Source organism: Corvus brachyrhynchos, unplaced genomic scaffold, assembly GCF_000691975.1.
Source record: "Corvus brachyrhynchos isolate BGI_N302 unplaced genomic scaffold, ASM69197v1 scaffold99, whole genome shotgun sequence".
In the NCBI taxonomy this organism is placed as follows: domain Eukaryota; kingdom Metazoa; phylum Chordata; class Aves; order Passeriformes; family Corvidae; genus Corvus; species Corvus brachyrhynchos.
Genome location: NW_008239778.1, coordinates 3,316,223 through 3,330,961, shown reverse-complemented (window position 1 = coordinate 3,330,961; position 14,739 = coordinate 3,316,223). Strand labels below are relative to the sequence as shown.

The 14,739-nt window shown below is 49.1% G+C and overlaps 1 protein-coding gene across 1 annotated transcript; it reads right to left on the bottom strand.

The window, feature by feature from the left end:
* On the bottom strand, window positions 1-9,684 carry LAT2 (linker for activation of T-cells family member 2; the record flags this gene model as incomplete). Its single annotated transcript, XM_008640464.2, has 12 exons — window positions 1-816; window positions 2,053-2,137; window positions 2,970-3,032; window positions 3,808-3,873; window positions 4,284-4,363; window positions 4,498-4,528; window positions 5,086-5,124; window positions 5,883-5,926; window positions 6,565-6,619; window positions 7,463-7,506; window positions 8,965-9,004; window positions 9,672-9,684. Coding segments are annotated over 12 exons (579 nt in total), but the record flags the coding sequence as incomplete, so codon positions are not given.
* Between the last annotated feature and the right edge of the window lie 5,055 nt (window positions 9,685-14,739).

Sequence of the window (14,739 nt, the reverse complement as noted above, 5' to 3'; positions counted from 1 at the left end):
TTTTCTTTGGATGCTTTCAGTTTTAATAAATAAGTGTTCCAGAAGTGCCAGATCTGTGCATCAGGGCTCAGGAGATAGAGATTCTCTTTCTGGGATGATGTTCCTACAGCCATATTGAGGGACTGGTACAGTTTCTGAGGCTGGTGGCTGTGGATCTGACCCTCACAGTTGTTGCTGGTGCTTTGTATCATTATGAAACTGATACTGAAACATGAGGAAAACTGCTATAGACCAACACTGTGAATTACAAGCCATGGATAAGGCAGGCATTTAATCCTCTTTAGCTTTTGTGAACAGGTTGGAATCTCATTCAGCTCCAGACAACCACTGCTGTTATAAACACAACCTCTGTCTTGCCAGTTCCTCTTGTGTAGGAAACTGCTTCTGTAGGAGAGCACAGGAACTAAATCCAAACATAATCCCTGTGGCTTAATACCATCGTGCATGAGTCACCCTGAAAAATTAGGTAGCCGGCTGCATTACTGCTCAGCAAGTTAAGGATTCATTTCATGCCTGACAGCAGAAAACATTGCCCAGCCTGGCCATCTTCCCCCGAGTGGACATGCAGGGAAATGAGATGGGATGAGGAGCCTGGGGCTTGCCCATGGTCGCTGGGGGCAGTGGTTTGCAGCTGGACTTCTGTGGGGCTTCAAGCAGCGCATTTCTTCCTTTCAGTAACATCCTTCTACATCATTGCAGGCACAGTTTGGAGAAGAGATTTCACTGAGGCATGGAAATCTCCCCTCTCCCTGTGCACGTTCGCTGGGTGCACTCTTACAGCTCAGCAAAAGATTTCTTCAGACTTCATGCAGAATACTTGAAATAAGAGGAGAAAAAACAGTGAGTCCACTGACTTTTAATCCCTGCTTTCAACTTAACTCTTCTGCCTGCTACATTTTCTTTCCAGGGACAAGCAGTGACATACACTACAAAATGTCCATGTCTAAGCAGAAACACCAGTTGTGCTCCTGGAGGATGATCCCTGATCAGAGCAGGACACACGGAGGCACCAGGAGCCCATTCCTCAATTCAGCCTCCCTTGGTGGAGAACTTCTGCTGGCATTTGTTAGTTGGAGATTGAGATTTCAGAATATTGTTATGCTGGCAAAGGCTACAACAGAGGCATCATTATAACGGCAAAAAATGCCTGGCAGCAAGGTATGGCTGGGTCAGGTTTCTCAGGCTGGGTTTTTCCATGTCCAGCTACATCTGGCAGAAGCAAATGCCATAGGGTGCAGAATAGGATGACTGTGCTTTGCATGGTGGGTACAACTCTTAAATAGTCTGCATGGCTTCAGAAAGATCTGATTTTAGGAGTCTGTGCACTGCTGGTGCCTACAGTCTGGGGAATATAAAACCCTATAAAACTACAGCAGCCAGCACATGGCATAAAGACAATCCCACTAGGTCTCTGCAGGTGCTCAAGAGAGTAAAAATCCAACAAGGAGAGCGATACTGGTCCCAGTCCATCTCCCAGCTGGAGTCCTAGTCCAGCCTGGAGCAGGGTGACCAGCACTAACGAGTACATCATTCACTGTCCCTCTGTCATGCAACCTTCCTGCAGCTCTCTGCAGGTTTTTTTCCTTTATCTTCCTTGACTAATTCTTTATCAGCAGCATCAGGCTGGTGCTGATAATGGGGCAGGATATGTGGTCTTAGCACAGCAGGCAGGGCTTAGCTGAGGGAATCCCTGCTCAGAGCCGGGGGGTTCTGGGTGTCCCTGTCCACAGCACGTAGCAGCGCTGCCTTAAGCTGCTCTGGAGCAGTTCAGAGTTCCTGTGCCTGTTGGAGGAGGGCAGCACTGGAGCTGGGACATGGACTTGGACAAATTTGTCTCCGTGGTCCATGTTAGTCAGCTTGGCATTAGCCAGAGATGTGGCACAGCACAGGGTGGGCTCCTCCCACTCCTCCACTGCCCATGTGGGCTGCTGTGCTGGTGCTGCCAGCCGAACTCCCTTTGGCATAAACCAAATCCTCCCACCCCTAAATAAACACCATAAACCAAATCCTTCCACTCTACATAAACATATCAACCATTTACTCTGTTTCTACCTTTGCTCTGATAGCAGGGCAGGGCCTGACACAGGACCCGCGTTGATGTAGTCTGGCTCATCATCCGGGCTCTCTGTCAGCGGGGCTGTGGGTGAGGATGGGAAGCACTCATCAGTGAGTGGGTTGATGTAAAAACACACAGACCACTGACACACCATGTGTCCTACCAATATTTAGCCTTTGGTGCTGATGTGTTTTTGTGCCTGGTCTAAGAAACCTTAGATCAGTGTCAAGGTCTCATTGAAGAGGCTTCAAAATGGTCATAGCAAATTTGCAAACACTCTGGGCAGCTCTTCAGAGCCAAAAGGGATTTAATCTAGAGAGTGTGCAAACAGGAATCAGTTTCCTTAGGCAACTTTCACACCAGAGACAAAAAGCTCTTAAATATCTATGCGTACACTCCCCACTATCTCCCAGGCCAGAACTCCCCCCCATGCCTCACAGGAAGCCACAAGTTAGATTAAACTGCAGTTAAAAGGTCAACTTGAGAAGTAGGCCCCCTGATTACAGCAGGAGAGTCAAGGGCTGACCCAGTGGGTGTGTGCACACAGTTCTGTGTCACAGGGGATTACACAGCTGTGCTTGCACTGGGGCAACCTCAAATGTCAGAGGATATAAGACCTGAAGAGCAACATTTTTCTGTAGCATCCCATGGTCAGGGTTTAGGCACAGCCACCCAAATGGTGGCCTTTTGAGTACGAGAAACACCACGTCCCAATGGAGCAGCATTCAGTTATGGGCCTGTGCAGCAATTTGCACATTGCCTTGGATATTTATCACAGACAGTTGGGGAAAAAATTAATTCAAGACAAGGGTGATGGCTGTGTTGCCCTGGCATGGTCTATACTGGCCTAGTGTAGCAGGCAGTCTGCCCATGAGCCCCATCCCCAAACAGCAAATAACAGCTGAGAACGTACCTTGCCCTTGCTGGAGTTTCCATGTGTGTATCGCCATGCTGTTCTCATAGTCTACAGTGTCATCTGTGACAAGGAAGAGTTTGGACAGGACAATACTGAACAGCAAATGGACTAAAAATGGGCCTTTGTGAAACCCCCCTCCCACCACCGCACCCTGACTGCGCAGTGCACGTGGCCGAGTTTCCAGCCAGCACAGATCTGCTGATGCTGCCTCATCATTTTTCCAGCCCTGGCCATGTGCCTGGATATGTGCAGGCACGGATGGGGATCAGACGGGTCCCTGCTGATCCTGCCTCCTCTAATCACTCTGCACAAAGCCAGGCAGGAGCAGGGCAGGCTTTAGCAGTGCAGAAAGCATTTGTTAACTCACAGAAGGAAACCAAACTGACTTCCTTTTTTGATTACAACATCCCAGGACTGATGCTGGAAGCCCTGAATGGACACTGGGCCAATGTCATCCTCCAGAAGCTTTGTGGCTGCAGCCTTCTTGTACTGGATACGGTGAGAAAGCTGAACCATGGGCTAGAACCATGATCAGCCTGGCTGTAACAACACTAAAAACCTAGAGATGTAGACCCCAAAGCTCCTGAATTGCTGCAGAAACCACCAAGTCAAAGGGATCAGGTTGGAGGTATCACCACGTGCATTTTCCTGCAGAAAGGGGAAATGCTCCAGGCCTGCTCTGTGCGTGCAGACGCCCCTGGAGCTCCAGCTCCATGGCACAGAGCCAGTAGGAAGAGCTGAGCTGTGAACAAGCAGGTTTCTCTTGGCTAAGCAGGTCACCGTCCCTCTCTGCACTTTGTGTAACACACACGAACCATGACAGCAACACACTTACCTGGATCGGAGCCCTGAGACGCTCCAATGGTGACATTTTCATAGGAATAGGAATCCTCATCTTTCTCTGACAGAAGAAAGAGGAGTGACAAAGGACCTAAGGAAGTGACCTGGGAAGATCCCTCAGCAGGAGGGGGCTGTTTCCCACAATGAAATGTAGATTAGCTAAAAGATAGATAGTCTTTGTGATGGCCTGTGGTGACCTAGGGATGGGATATCCCAGTGCAGTGGAATCGGGTGGTCACTCCCACAGGAGCATTATCGCCAATGGTTTTGGGCTGTCCTGTTTATAGGCAACAGATGGACTGATGGGGGCTTGGACATCCCTCAAGCCCCACAGCCCTGCTACACCCTTTTAATGACTGTGTCTCCTGGACCCACACTTGCTTCAGGCCATACACAGTGATGCACAGACCTCAGCAAGAACAGTCTCACAAGCTCCCTGAAGCCATGGGACAGCCATGTGAAGGAACCCACCTTGCTTGCCTGGGCAGCTACCACGGGGTGGGGCGAAGAACCTGGTGCAGTTGTAGTAGTAATCCAGAGATATGGGCTCCCTGTGAGAAGAGCAGCACTGTTAGCTCCTCCTGCCCAGCACAGGCTTCCCAGGCTGAGCTATGGGAGTACCAGGACAGCACTGGGACCAGTATGGCTCCAGTCGACCGGGCTGGTGGCAGCACAGGGTACTTACACATAGGCAGCATCTTCTTGCAGGCAGTTCTCTGCAAGCACAAGGGTTTGCTGTCAGCACCCCACCATGGCATCAACCTGAACAGCCATCCCTGGGCACAGCTGGACAAACCCCCCAGCACAGCCACAGCCGATGTCCCCAGCAGCCACAAGCCCTGGCACAGCCCCGAAGCCCATCCACAGCAGAGCCAGGTGGCTGGAGCACGGGGAGGTAGCCCTGATTCACCCCAGGTCCTGAGAAAACCCTGGCTCTGCACTTCTCATGGACACATCCTGCCAGCTGGCAGGGAGATGGGGAATATGCTTCCCAGCTTGGGAAAGGAGAGCACAGCCCCACGCACCAATAATCCTCTTAGGGCAAGCACCAGCTCACACTGCCCCGGGAGGGAGCAGAGGGCTCGGGAGCTCTGCCCGTTAGTCAGATCAGTGTGTGTCTTACAAAGCAATCTCTAAACTGACCGAGCCAGAGCTCTGCCAGGTGCAGTGCCAGCTGCCTGTGTGCTCCCTGCCAGCTCCCATGCCCTGGGACCTCCCATCCCCTCGGCAGCCGTCCTTCCCAAACCCCCAGACATGTGGCTGCAGCACTTACCTGCAAGGAAATTCTGGTACCTGGACTCATCCCTGCTCCCTGGGGACAAGAGATGATGGGAGTGATGGCAGCAGTTTGACAATGGAGACACTCAGTATTTCAGCAGCAGCAGCAGCTCTACCCCCACTCAGCTCTGAGGTCAGGGGACATGGCTGCAAGGTTGGACACTCCAGGGTACAGGAATTGGGATAGCCGGGGGAATATTTTAAACAATCTATGCCTGTGGCTCTAACCAAGACTGGTCAGCCAGAGCAGGATGAGCACTGGGCTTTAAACTCAGACCTAGGATAGACTCAAATTAAGATGGAGGTGGACTTGTTGGATCAAGTCCAGAGGAGTGCACAAAAATGCTCCAAGGGCTGGAGCCCCTCTGCTCTGGAGACAGGCTGGGAAAGCTGGGGTTGTTCAGCCTGGAAAAGAGAAGGCTCTGGGGAGACCTTAGAGCCCCTTTCAGTGTCTGGAGGCAAGAGAGACTGGACAAGGGCTGGGAGTGGCAGGACAAGGGGGAATGGCTTCCCACTGACAGAGGACAGGGATAGATGGGATATTGGGAAGAAGTTTTTCCCTATGAGGGTGGTGAGGCTCTGGCACAGGCTGCCCAGAGAAGCTGCGACTGCCCCATCCCTGGAAGTGTCCAAGGCGAGGCTGTACAGGGCTTGGAGCAAGCTGGGATAGTGGAAGGTGTCCCTGCCCATGGCAGGGGGTTGGAAGGAGATGATCTTTAAGGTCCTTTCCAACCTGAACCGTTCTGTGATTCTGTGATTCATTGGATCTGCCTGTCCTAGGAAGCTGCTCACCATATCCAGTGTGACAGGAAGCACTGAGCTCTTCGGTGGCTTTCCTGAAAGAGAGAAATGAGACCTAAAATCCCAGGTCTGAGCACACCCTACCAGCAGTTACACACCATCAGAAGGACCATCCATGAAACTTCCCTGTGAGGTTATCAAACACACACGGAGCAAGGGGAGATGAAGAATTTGGGGTAAAATCCCAAGACAAAAATACCTATGTTTGAACACTGCAGCAGAGTTATCATGGCTGAGCAGTTTCTGGGGGTTTTGGTGATGGGGAGAAGGGGATTTTTCACATCAAACTGCTTGTAAGTGAATAATGGCCATTTCTTTTCCACAATGTATCTATTATGTACAGCCACAGCTCACTTCCCTGGGTTTGATTTAATCAGTTGCCAGAAGAATGCAGTCAGATGGAAGAAAATCCAGAAGAAGTCTAAACATACTATTGACCATCGATAAATGAAGCAACCTGATCAAGTTGAAGATGTCCCTGCTCCTCACTGGGGGGTTGGACTAGATGACCTTGAAAGGTCCCTTGCAACCCAAACTATTCTTTGATTCTAAAATTCTAAATCCAAGCCACATCTATAGGGCCCAGAATGCAATCCCAAATGTTCATGTATGTTGTGTGAACTTCATCCAACCTTGGCTCTAGAGCTAGATTTTATTTGAGTTTTTTACCTACCTTGCTATTGAGAAGTTTTCAGGTTCCTTAATTTTTTCCAGCCTTCGGGTTGCAGCTGGCAACAACAACACAATTATCGTGTAAATTATTATGGCAGCAGCAGATATTTCAAAGAGCACAGAACATCCACCAGAGAGGAATCCCCAGGACTGGCAAGCATTTTCCTAATGCATCCTAAAATAGCTTCCAAATTGTTCCTTGAATGTTCAAAAATGGTCAAAACAGGAAACAACTAGAGAAAAAGCTGGTGTCTGTGCAGACCGCAGAGCTTGCAAACACTTGCTGGAGGAAGCTACAATCCCAGCTGCTGCCTTGTTGCCTGTTGTCCCCCAAACCCGCTTGATTTGGGGGTCATTCCCCTCCCTCCACACTGTGAGGTGCAGTCGAGAGCTTTGGTCGGGCTGGGACGAAACAGAGACTTGTGGAGGGGTTAAGGGGCTTGGACCCAGCAGAGTCCTGGGGCAGGGCAGAGCCATCTGCAGATGGACACATTTCACATGGACTCAGCAGCTGCTCATTGTGATATAAAAGCCAAAAGGTCAGCGCTGAACCCAACCTGCCGCAGGAAGCAGTGAGGGGGGATGATGAATGAGTCACTCCTATCACCCACACCTTCATTTTCACAGGGTGCACAGCATGGTTCCAAGAGCCCCAGAAGTTGAGGTGTCACTTTTCAACAACATTGCTTTAGTGAATTATTTTCAATGCAAAAGGCATTTTTTTCCTAGAGCTCAGAATTCGCATCCCTAGAAGCATCTAAGGTGGCTTGGACAATCCAGGCCTCATCATTTCATGGCCTGGCTTCAAGGTGACCCTTTGAATATTACTTTCACCCTGCTCTATGCATGCAGAGCCCCCACACCACAAGGCAGGAGCCACATGCAATGCTCATACTCACTGGTATGGGATCGAATCACCTCAAATCTCTGCTGGCTTTCGAGCCTGGAAAAAATAGCAGTGAAACATCAGCTGAATTTTGGGGTTTATGACAAAGATAACAGATAAAAGAGACTTGACTCTTTGGTGAGTGGAGGGCAGAGAGCACCATGCTGGGCTCTGGGACATGCCAAGCTGCATCACTCAGCATGTCATGCAGGGCCCGTATGAGCTGGCAGCATCTTCCTGGAGACTCTTCTTTGATCCTTTAAAGACAATATGTGGTTTTGGACCACTGGTAGAGCAGCCAACATCAGTTAAGGGAAGGGTTCAGGGATAAGGAAAACATCTTTTAGGATTCCCATTCTGATGCTTCAGCAACCAAAGGCCAGAAGAGCCTTTTTACCCACAAAAAAATGGATGTTCATGCATGAAATGGCTTCAAACCCCACTGCTTCGCCTCCACTGCTGCCTCTGCCCCTCCCATCATTCCTTAACATCAATATGAATAAAATAATGTTATCAGTGATAACCTATGCCCAGTAACCTCTTTACTTTTTAGTTAATAGGAGAGCTGCTTTTCAGAGCACGAGAGGATTCAACACCTTTTCTACTGCAGGTGTTTCTACACAGACACTTATTAACTCCAATTTTGGGAACCATTTCCCCCTCTTTCATTGGGGTTGCCCCATACCCAGCTGGGATTCATGGCACAGGGCTGGTGGGAGAGATATCAAAAAACCCAAACATAGAGTCAAACCACTTTGCTTGCAAGACACCCACACCACATCTCTAAAAAGAGCACACACCACCACAAACCTGAAGTCAAAGCACCTAACCCAGGTATGTTTCAAGAAGTTGAGACAATTCAGCAAGAGTCTGTGAGGGATGGAGCCCGTGGGGGATGGAGCCTTCAGTGGCTGCTCCATCAGTCTGCAATGGATCCCCCTGGAGCCTTTCCCCACAGAAACAAACACCCCAACCCTTGGAGGCCTTTGCAGAGCCCTGTTGCACCTCATTTGCTCTTGTAACAAAGCTTACAACCCAACTTTTCTTTTTAAATGTAATTTACTGTGGTTTGTCTGTTGCTGAAGGAAATAAGGGGTGGTGCATGTGTGTACACTGTATTTCCTTCATTTCTTGTGCCGCAGGTCAGTGGTTGCTCTGGTGCAGGGTCCCACCAGCACCAGTCAAGGGCAGGGGCTTCTTTACGAAGTAACCAACCTTTCTGTCTCATCTCAGGGCACAACAGAACAGGATAAGAACTTGCCCTTCTCTCCCAGACCTTTTTCCAACTAGTTAATGACTCAAGACATCACAGTCAGAGCTTCAGTTTAATTTTGGATTATTCTCTGTAAAGGCATTGCCCCTTCAGCAGCACCTTGGGCTGGGGGACACCACCTTGCATCCCATCCTGGAATTATTTTATTTTATATAAACCCAGATTTCAGCTTGGATCTGGTTCTGGGGCTCACCCTGGGTGAGTTGTTTGGGGGAGAAACACAACAGGGAAAGGCAACTTACTGGCTCCTCTGCTCATGGAGCTGTGTCTCCCGTTTGGTAGCTGGAAGAGAAGGGAACAAAAAGCTCTTAGAAAGGATGATTTGGGAGTTAGAGATCAGAAAGGCCAATAAAATACATTCACAGAACTTCTTCAACACACCAGGACAGTGGAGGCAGTGAGCAGCAGCTGCACTAGGGTTTTGATGAAATTTTTTGAAACCATGTTTAAATTGTGGTTTTTGTCTCAAACCCCACAAAGCAAAGCAACCAGTTCTGTCCCCAAACTGCAGCCTCTCCCCCACTAAAACCCCCCCCAGTGCTTGGGAAGGGACTCAAACCCCACTGGGTGCTCACCCTACTGTCTGTATGAATTTATCCTCCAGACTCCCCTTCCATGCCTGCCCTCCTGTCCCAGACTCTCTGCAGGATTTGTGTAACCGGAGCTGGTCCTCCCAGGTGGAGTCCCAAAACCACGATGACCACGGAGAGGGGTCTGCAGCCCACAGTGTTGCACCCACCCCAAGGAAGGGGTGCTGCAGTTTGGGTGCTCCTTCCCCCGCAGCTCTCTGGCAGAGCCTCTGCCCCGCTCAAGCTGTGTGAGCATCCCCACAAGGGCAAAGCTGGTCCATGGCTGAGCAGAACCAAATCCACACGGCGGGGGGGACATTCCAAGAGGAAAGCCCAGCCAGGGCGGCGGGCAGGACCCGGAGCCCGCGGGCAGAACTTACCGGAGCGCTGGCACTCTGGCTGCACCATGGCCCAGCCAAATCCAGCCTGAAACACATGGCAAGGGGACGCCGTGAGCTGGGGGAGCACACGGGGGTGTGAGGCTATCCCTCAGAGAGCTTCTACCCCCAAAAAGCCACGTGCTGTTTGCCCTCACACCCCCATGGAGCCAGGAGGCTGCTGAGGGTGCAGAAGGGACTTTCGGGTTGTATGACGGGGCAGCAGAGGCAATGCCCTTTCCTGCACTGCTCCGAATTACTCATTCCTAATCCCCAAACCCACACTGCTGCCATCAAACGCTGTCAGCAGACAGTAATTTTTTAATATCTAGAATAGAGGGAAAAAGGGAGGCACTCAGCAATAGTTAAATGGTCAAGACCTTTGCACAATGTGCTCTGGCTCTTTTCTGCAGCTCAGAGTGACTTCCACTGTTAAATTCCCCATGCCTTTTCCTGCATTGAGCTGGCTCAGCCACCGGCTCCTTCCCCTCCTTTCCATGACAGGCTTTTCCAGAAACAGCAGCTAACAGTTTTCAACAATCAGCATGATTTGGCTTCAATTTCTTCCTTTAAAATACAAAACATCCTATAAATATCACAGAAAGCAGCCTGCTGGCACTGAGATGGATCATTGAGCCCATTCCTATTCCCCAGGGCCAGATTTTTTTAAATTACAGATTATTTTAATTTATTTTGTGTTTTTAATAAACTTTTTTCCCTAGGGATGGAGATGCTTCAATGTGCCAAAGGCCAGTACGTCATCGCTCTGGCTGGCAGGAAGCTTTCCTACTGCCTACCTTCAACCTCTCTTATTACAACTTAAGCCTGGATTATACTGGTGAATGGAGGAGGAAAGATATGTTATAATAATTGATAATTAAAATAATTCAAATTAATGAAACAAATGCCAGTAGCAGACAATAGAAAGCAGCAGCTTGATACTGCCCTGCTCAGCACCTTCTGTCTCTGCCTGATTAAAGTGGAATAAACAACATTTCTCTGCCCAAACTCCACAGAAGTTTGGAAGTTGCTCTGACAGCCTGGTCACGTCGGAGAAAACCCAAAGCCTTCCATGGCAGCTGAGCTTGTGGGGACTGAGCAACATCCTCCTGTCCCTGCCAAGCACTTGGGACAGCAGCTGAGCATGTTGGTGGGAGGTTTGTGGCCCAGTTTGTCACTGAAGTCTCAGTCCTGTGCCAAGGTCCTAATTACCAGGGCATGGTGAAAACAATCATGGTGTAAATCAGCACGGGGCAGGGAAAGGAGACGAAGGGAAGTCCCTCATTTCCACTCAGACAGACCTTGAGCAAAACAGGGAGCAATGGCTGAAGGGGTTTGGTGTCACCATCCTCTCAGTGGTTCCCAAACACCGTCTGGCTGCCCAGAAGTGACCTCAATGAGGCTTTGAGACCACCCCTTGCTTGAGAACAAACTGGGCTTATTCCTATTATGTTCCAGGTTCCCTGGGCTCTTCAGGACCCAGCAGCTACCAGCACTCGCTCCACCATGGCTTTGCCCTTTATAGACCCCCAGAGGCCTCTCTTTCTCTGCACAGTTTTTTGCAGCACTTCCTGAAGAAGATGAGACGAGTTGTTCGAAATTTAAGTGCCCAGACCTCCACGCACCCACCTCAGAGGTGCAGGACCAGAACCCAACAGGGCCTAGTCAAAACCCTGTGGTTTCTCCCATCATTTTTCCTTTGGTCAGCATCCCCCATGGAAATCATGAGCTGTAGATCATCTCCAAAGCATCTCCAAGAGGCAGCTGCAGGAAGTTGGCCCAATGCTGGTGACCAAAATACAAAGGGCTGCAATGCTGCTGCTTTGTTTGTGGGCTTTCTGGCTTTTTTTCTCTTTTTTCTTTCTCTTTTTTTTCTCTCTTTTTTTTCTTTAAAGTGAAGGGAAGGCAGAGCTGAAGGCACCTGACAACACTGACCTAGTTTGTCCCATTGCATGGCAGGCCACCTTCTCCCTTCCAGAGCCAGTTTTATTTCAGTCGCGGGCAGTGAGGCAGCAAAACCTGGCTGCTCCTGAGCCCCCACTCACCAGGGACACAAAAAGTGGTTATTTGAGGGGCTGATGAACAGGACATGGTGTGTCCCACCCCATCACAGCTTTATCCCCCAAGTCACACACACACCATCAGCCCTGAGATCATTTGTGCTCCCCAAATACCCAAGTTCATGGAAAATCCTTTCTTTTGGTACAAGCCCTGCTCTGGTAAGGAGATGACAGAAGGAGGTGATGAACAGATTTATGACAAGCAGAAGGCTGGAAGCACTTACTCATGGCTGGCAGGATATAAATAAAATATTTGGAAGGCTGAACATGCTTCCCTGTGCTCTGCCTTGGGGAGTTGGAGAGGAGAACAAATAGACTCGAGCCATGGAGGTCTCAGCACAGAAGGACATGTGGAGTTCATGGATGGCCAGCCCTGCTTTCAAGATGCTAAACCCACACTCGGGGAGCAAACAGGTTCCCATCTACTTTAGTTAAGTGTCGCAATGCCCTGTTCTGTTCATACACTTCTCTCTTCTCCTTTTGCCTGTTTTTCCCCGTTTTGTGCTGAGGAAGCCAGGGGGGCCATGGCACACCCTGAGCACCACAACCCCGCAAATCCCCCAGGAGCAGCTGCTCCAGACAAGCAATGCCTGGGAGAGCAACACGCTGGAGTCTGGATAGGGCTGTGGTCTCCTTCAGAGGGCGAAGCTCGCCTTCCCAAACAGGGGCTGCTCCTTCTCTGGCCTCAGATATTTTTAGCAATCAAGGAGACAGGCTTTTTCTTACTAAAAAAGTTTAAGAAGAATTAATGAACTTGCAAAATCTTATCCACTCTGTGCCAGGTCTTGTCATTCCTAATTTAAGGATTCACCCCAGTAACAAGGCTCACTATGAAGATCCAAGGGAAGGAGAGGTGGTTTTATCCAGGAAGACTAAAAGGTCTCCTGCTTTTAATTCCACTGAAATGGAGAGTAAGAGGACATGGACACTCACTGTCCGTCTGTCCAAGAGCTGCACAACAAAATGAGAAAAACTTTTGAATTGAACTAAGGCGATTCTGGCATGTAAAGTGAGTGGATATAAGCTGGATATGCACAGACTGGAAATAAAATTCCTAATGGATGGAAAGTCTGGAAGAACTTCCCAAAAGCAGCAGAAGAGGCACAAAGCTCACTAAAAAAAACCTGCAAGAGCACTTAAAGTGAACTTTAACTTTTTACTGAGAAACCAGGAGGGTGAGGAATGTGTTGATGTGGCCTCAGCAACGCCTGGTTTTCCATGAGATAATTTCTGCTGAAGACATTTTAGCCCTTTGCAGACGTCAAGCCCACCCCTGTGTTTACATTGCAAGATAACGACTAAAATAATGTATTTATATTATGTATTCTATCTATTCATCAAAAAATCCCCAAAAGACAAATATAAACCAGTCACCTTCTCTCCCCTCCAGAAAGTTTTGTGGTCTGCACCAGTTTGCAGTAAATTAATTCTACTTCAGGCTGGTAGGATGAGTCACTGGTATGAAATACGAAGTGGAGAGTGTATTTAAAGACTCGCCATATGAAATTCAGCACACTGACTTGTTGAACAGATGCAATATTCAGCTTGACTCAATGTCTCTAACATGTCTAAGAAAAGCAACTCCACTTTCTGTTTGCCTGTGTGGCACAGATTGCCACAGAAAGTCCCATCAATTCAGAAATTAAAGTCTCAGACCAAGGAAGCTCCTGTGGCTGGAACCACTTCAATGACCAGCACTGAGCCTCCAAAAAAGCTCCTTTCCAGAGGTCATCTCATTTCCTACCAGATTTATGCCAGTGTCAGGCTTCTTAGGAAAGCTGCTGCCATAGAGTTAAAGTCTGGGGTTTTTACAGCTATTCAGGCAGATCAGGATTTTATGCCAATAGATGCATTTCAGTAGAACATATGATAAAAGGGGAAAATTAGAATTGATAAACCAACTTTCACATAGATTATAACTTCGGAAAATACTTTAAAAAAAACCTTGGGTGGAAAATACGGTGCAAAACCCCAGTCACAACAGGCATGGCAGCACAAAAAGGTAACTCACAGACGTATCTTGTATTTGTAACTTCCCTGTTCCAGGCAGCATTGAAGCCTCACAGCATCATCCACTTCCACTGGGAGCCCAGGGGATGCCATGTTAGCAATACAGGCAACCCCTGTGTAACTACATACTCCAGTACCACGAAAATGAGCCAATCTCACACAAGATTATCCCAAAATTACCCTCTTCTGCTAAATTATCTGCCTCATGGCCCATATTACACTGAGCATTGATCACGCAAGAGAAAACTGATGCAAAACCAAATCTCTTTCCATCTAGAATTAGCAATTTCAAGAACTTACATGCAGTAAAATAAATACATTCATATCCATGAAACCAGTCAGGTCTGTAATCAATGGAAAACCCAGAAACTGTCGTTTGAATCAGCTATTTTTGAGGATTGGGCTTTGGAGGGGGAGCAGCGTGGGCTGCAGCAGTCCCAGAAGCTACAGGCAGGAGCCAGAAGAAAGACCACGCAAGGATGAGGGAAGCTCAGCAAAGATTGAATCTTCCAGAGTATTTTAGAAGATGTGAGTGCAGAAATAATGTAATTAAACCCACGTTTCCATCAGCAGATGGATGAGGAGAGGTAAAGGACAGTACTGTAAAACAGGCAATGCAGGTTGTGTAGGACGGACTCATCTCAGGTCCAGAGGGGTCTAAATGCTGCTGAGAAGAGAGAGTTGGTAATTCCCACCTTGGAGCTGGTGATGGCCAGAAGCAGCAGCGAGGAGGGAACATCCACCACGCTGCTTTTCAGAGAGGTTTTACAGGGATGACCTTGAACTTCTTTAAAGGGTCACCGAGGTCTAACCTGGGATCTCTGAGCTCGGTGGGCTAGTGGCCCCAAAGGAGCCCCAAGCACCTCCGGACACTTTCCTCTCCCCATCCCTCCCTCCCTCCCCCGCCTTACCCACAGCCTCAGCCGCTCTCCCCGCTGTGTCCCATCCCCTCCAGCACCTCTGGGGCGCAGCTGCCGGGGCTCGAGCCCGTTCCTCCCGGG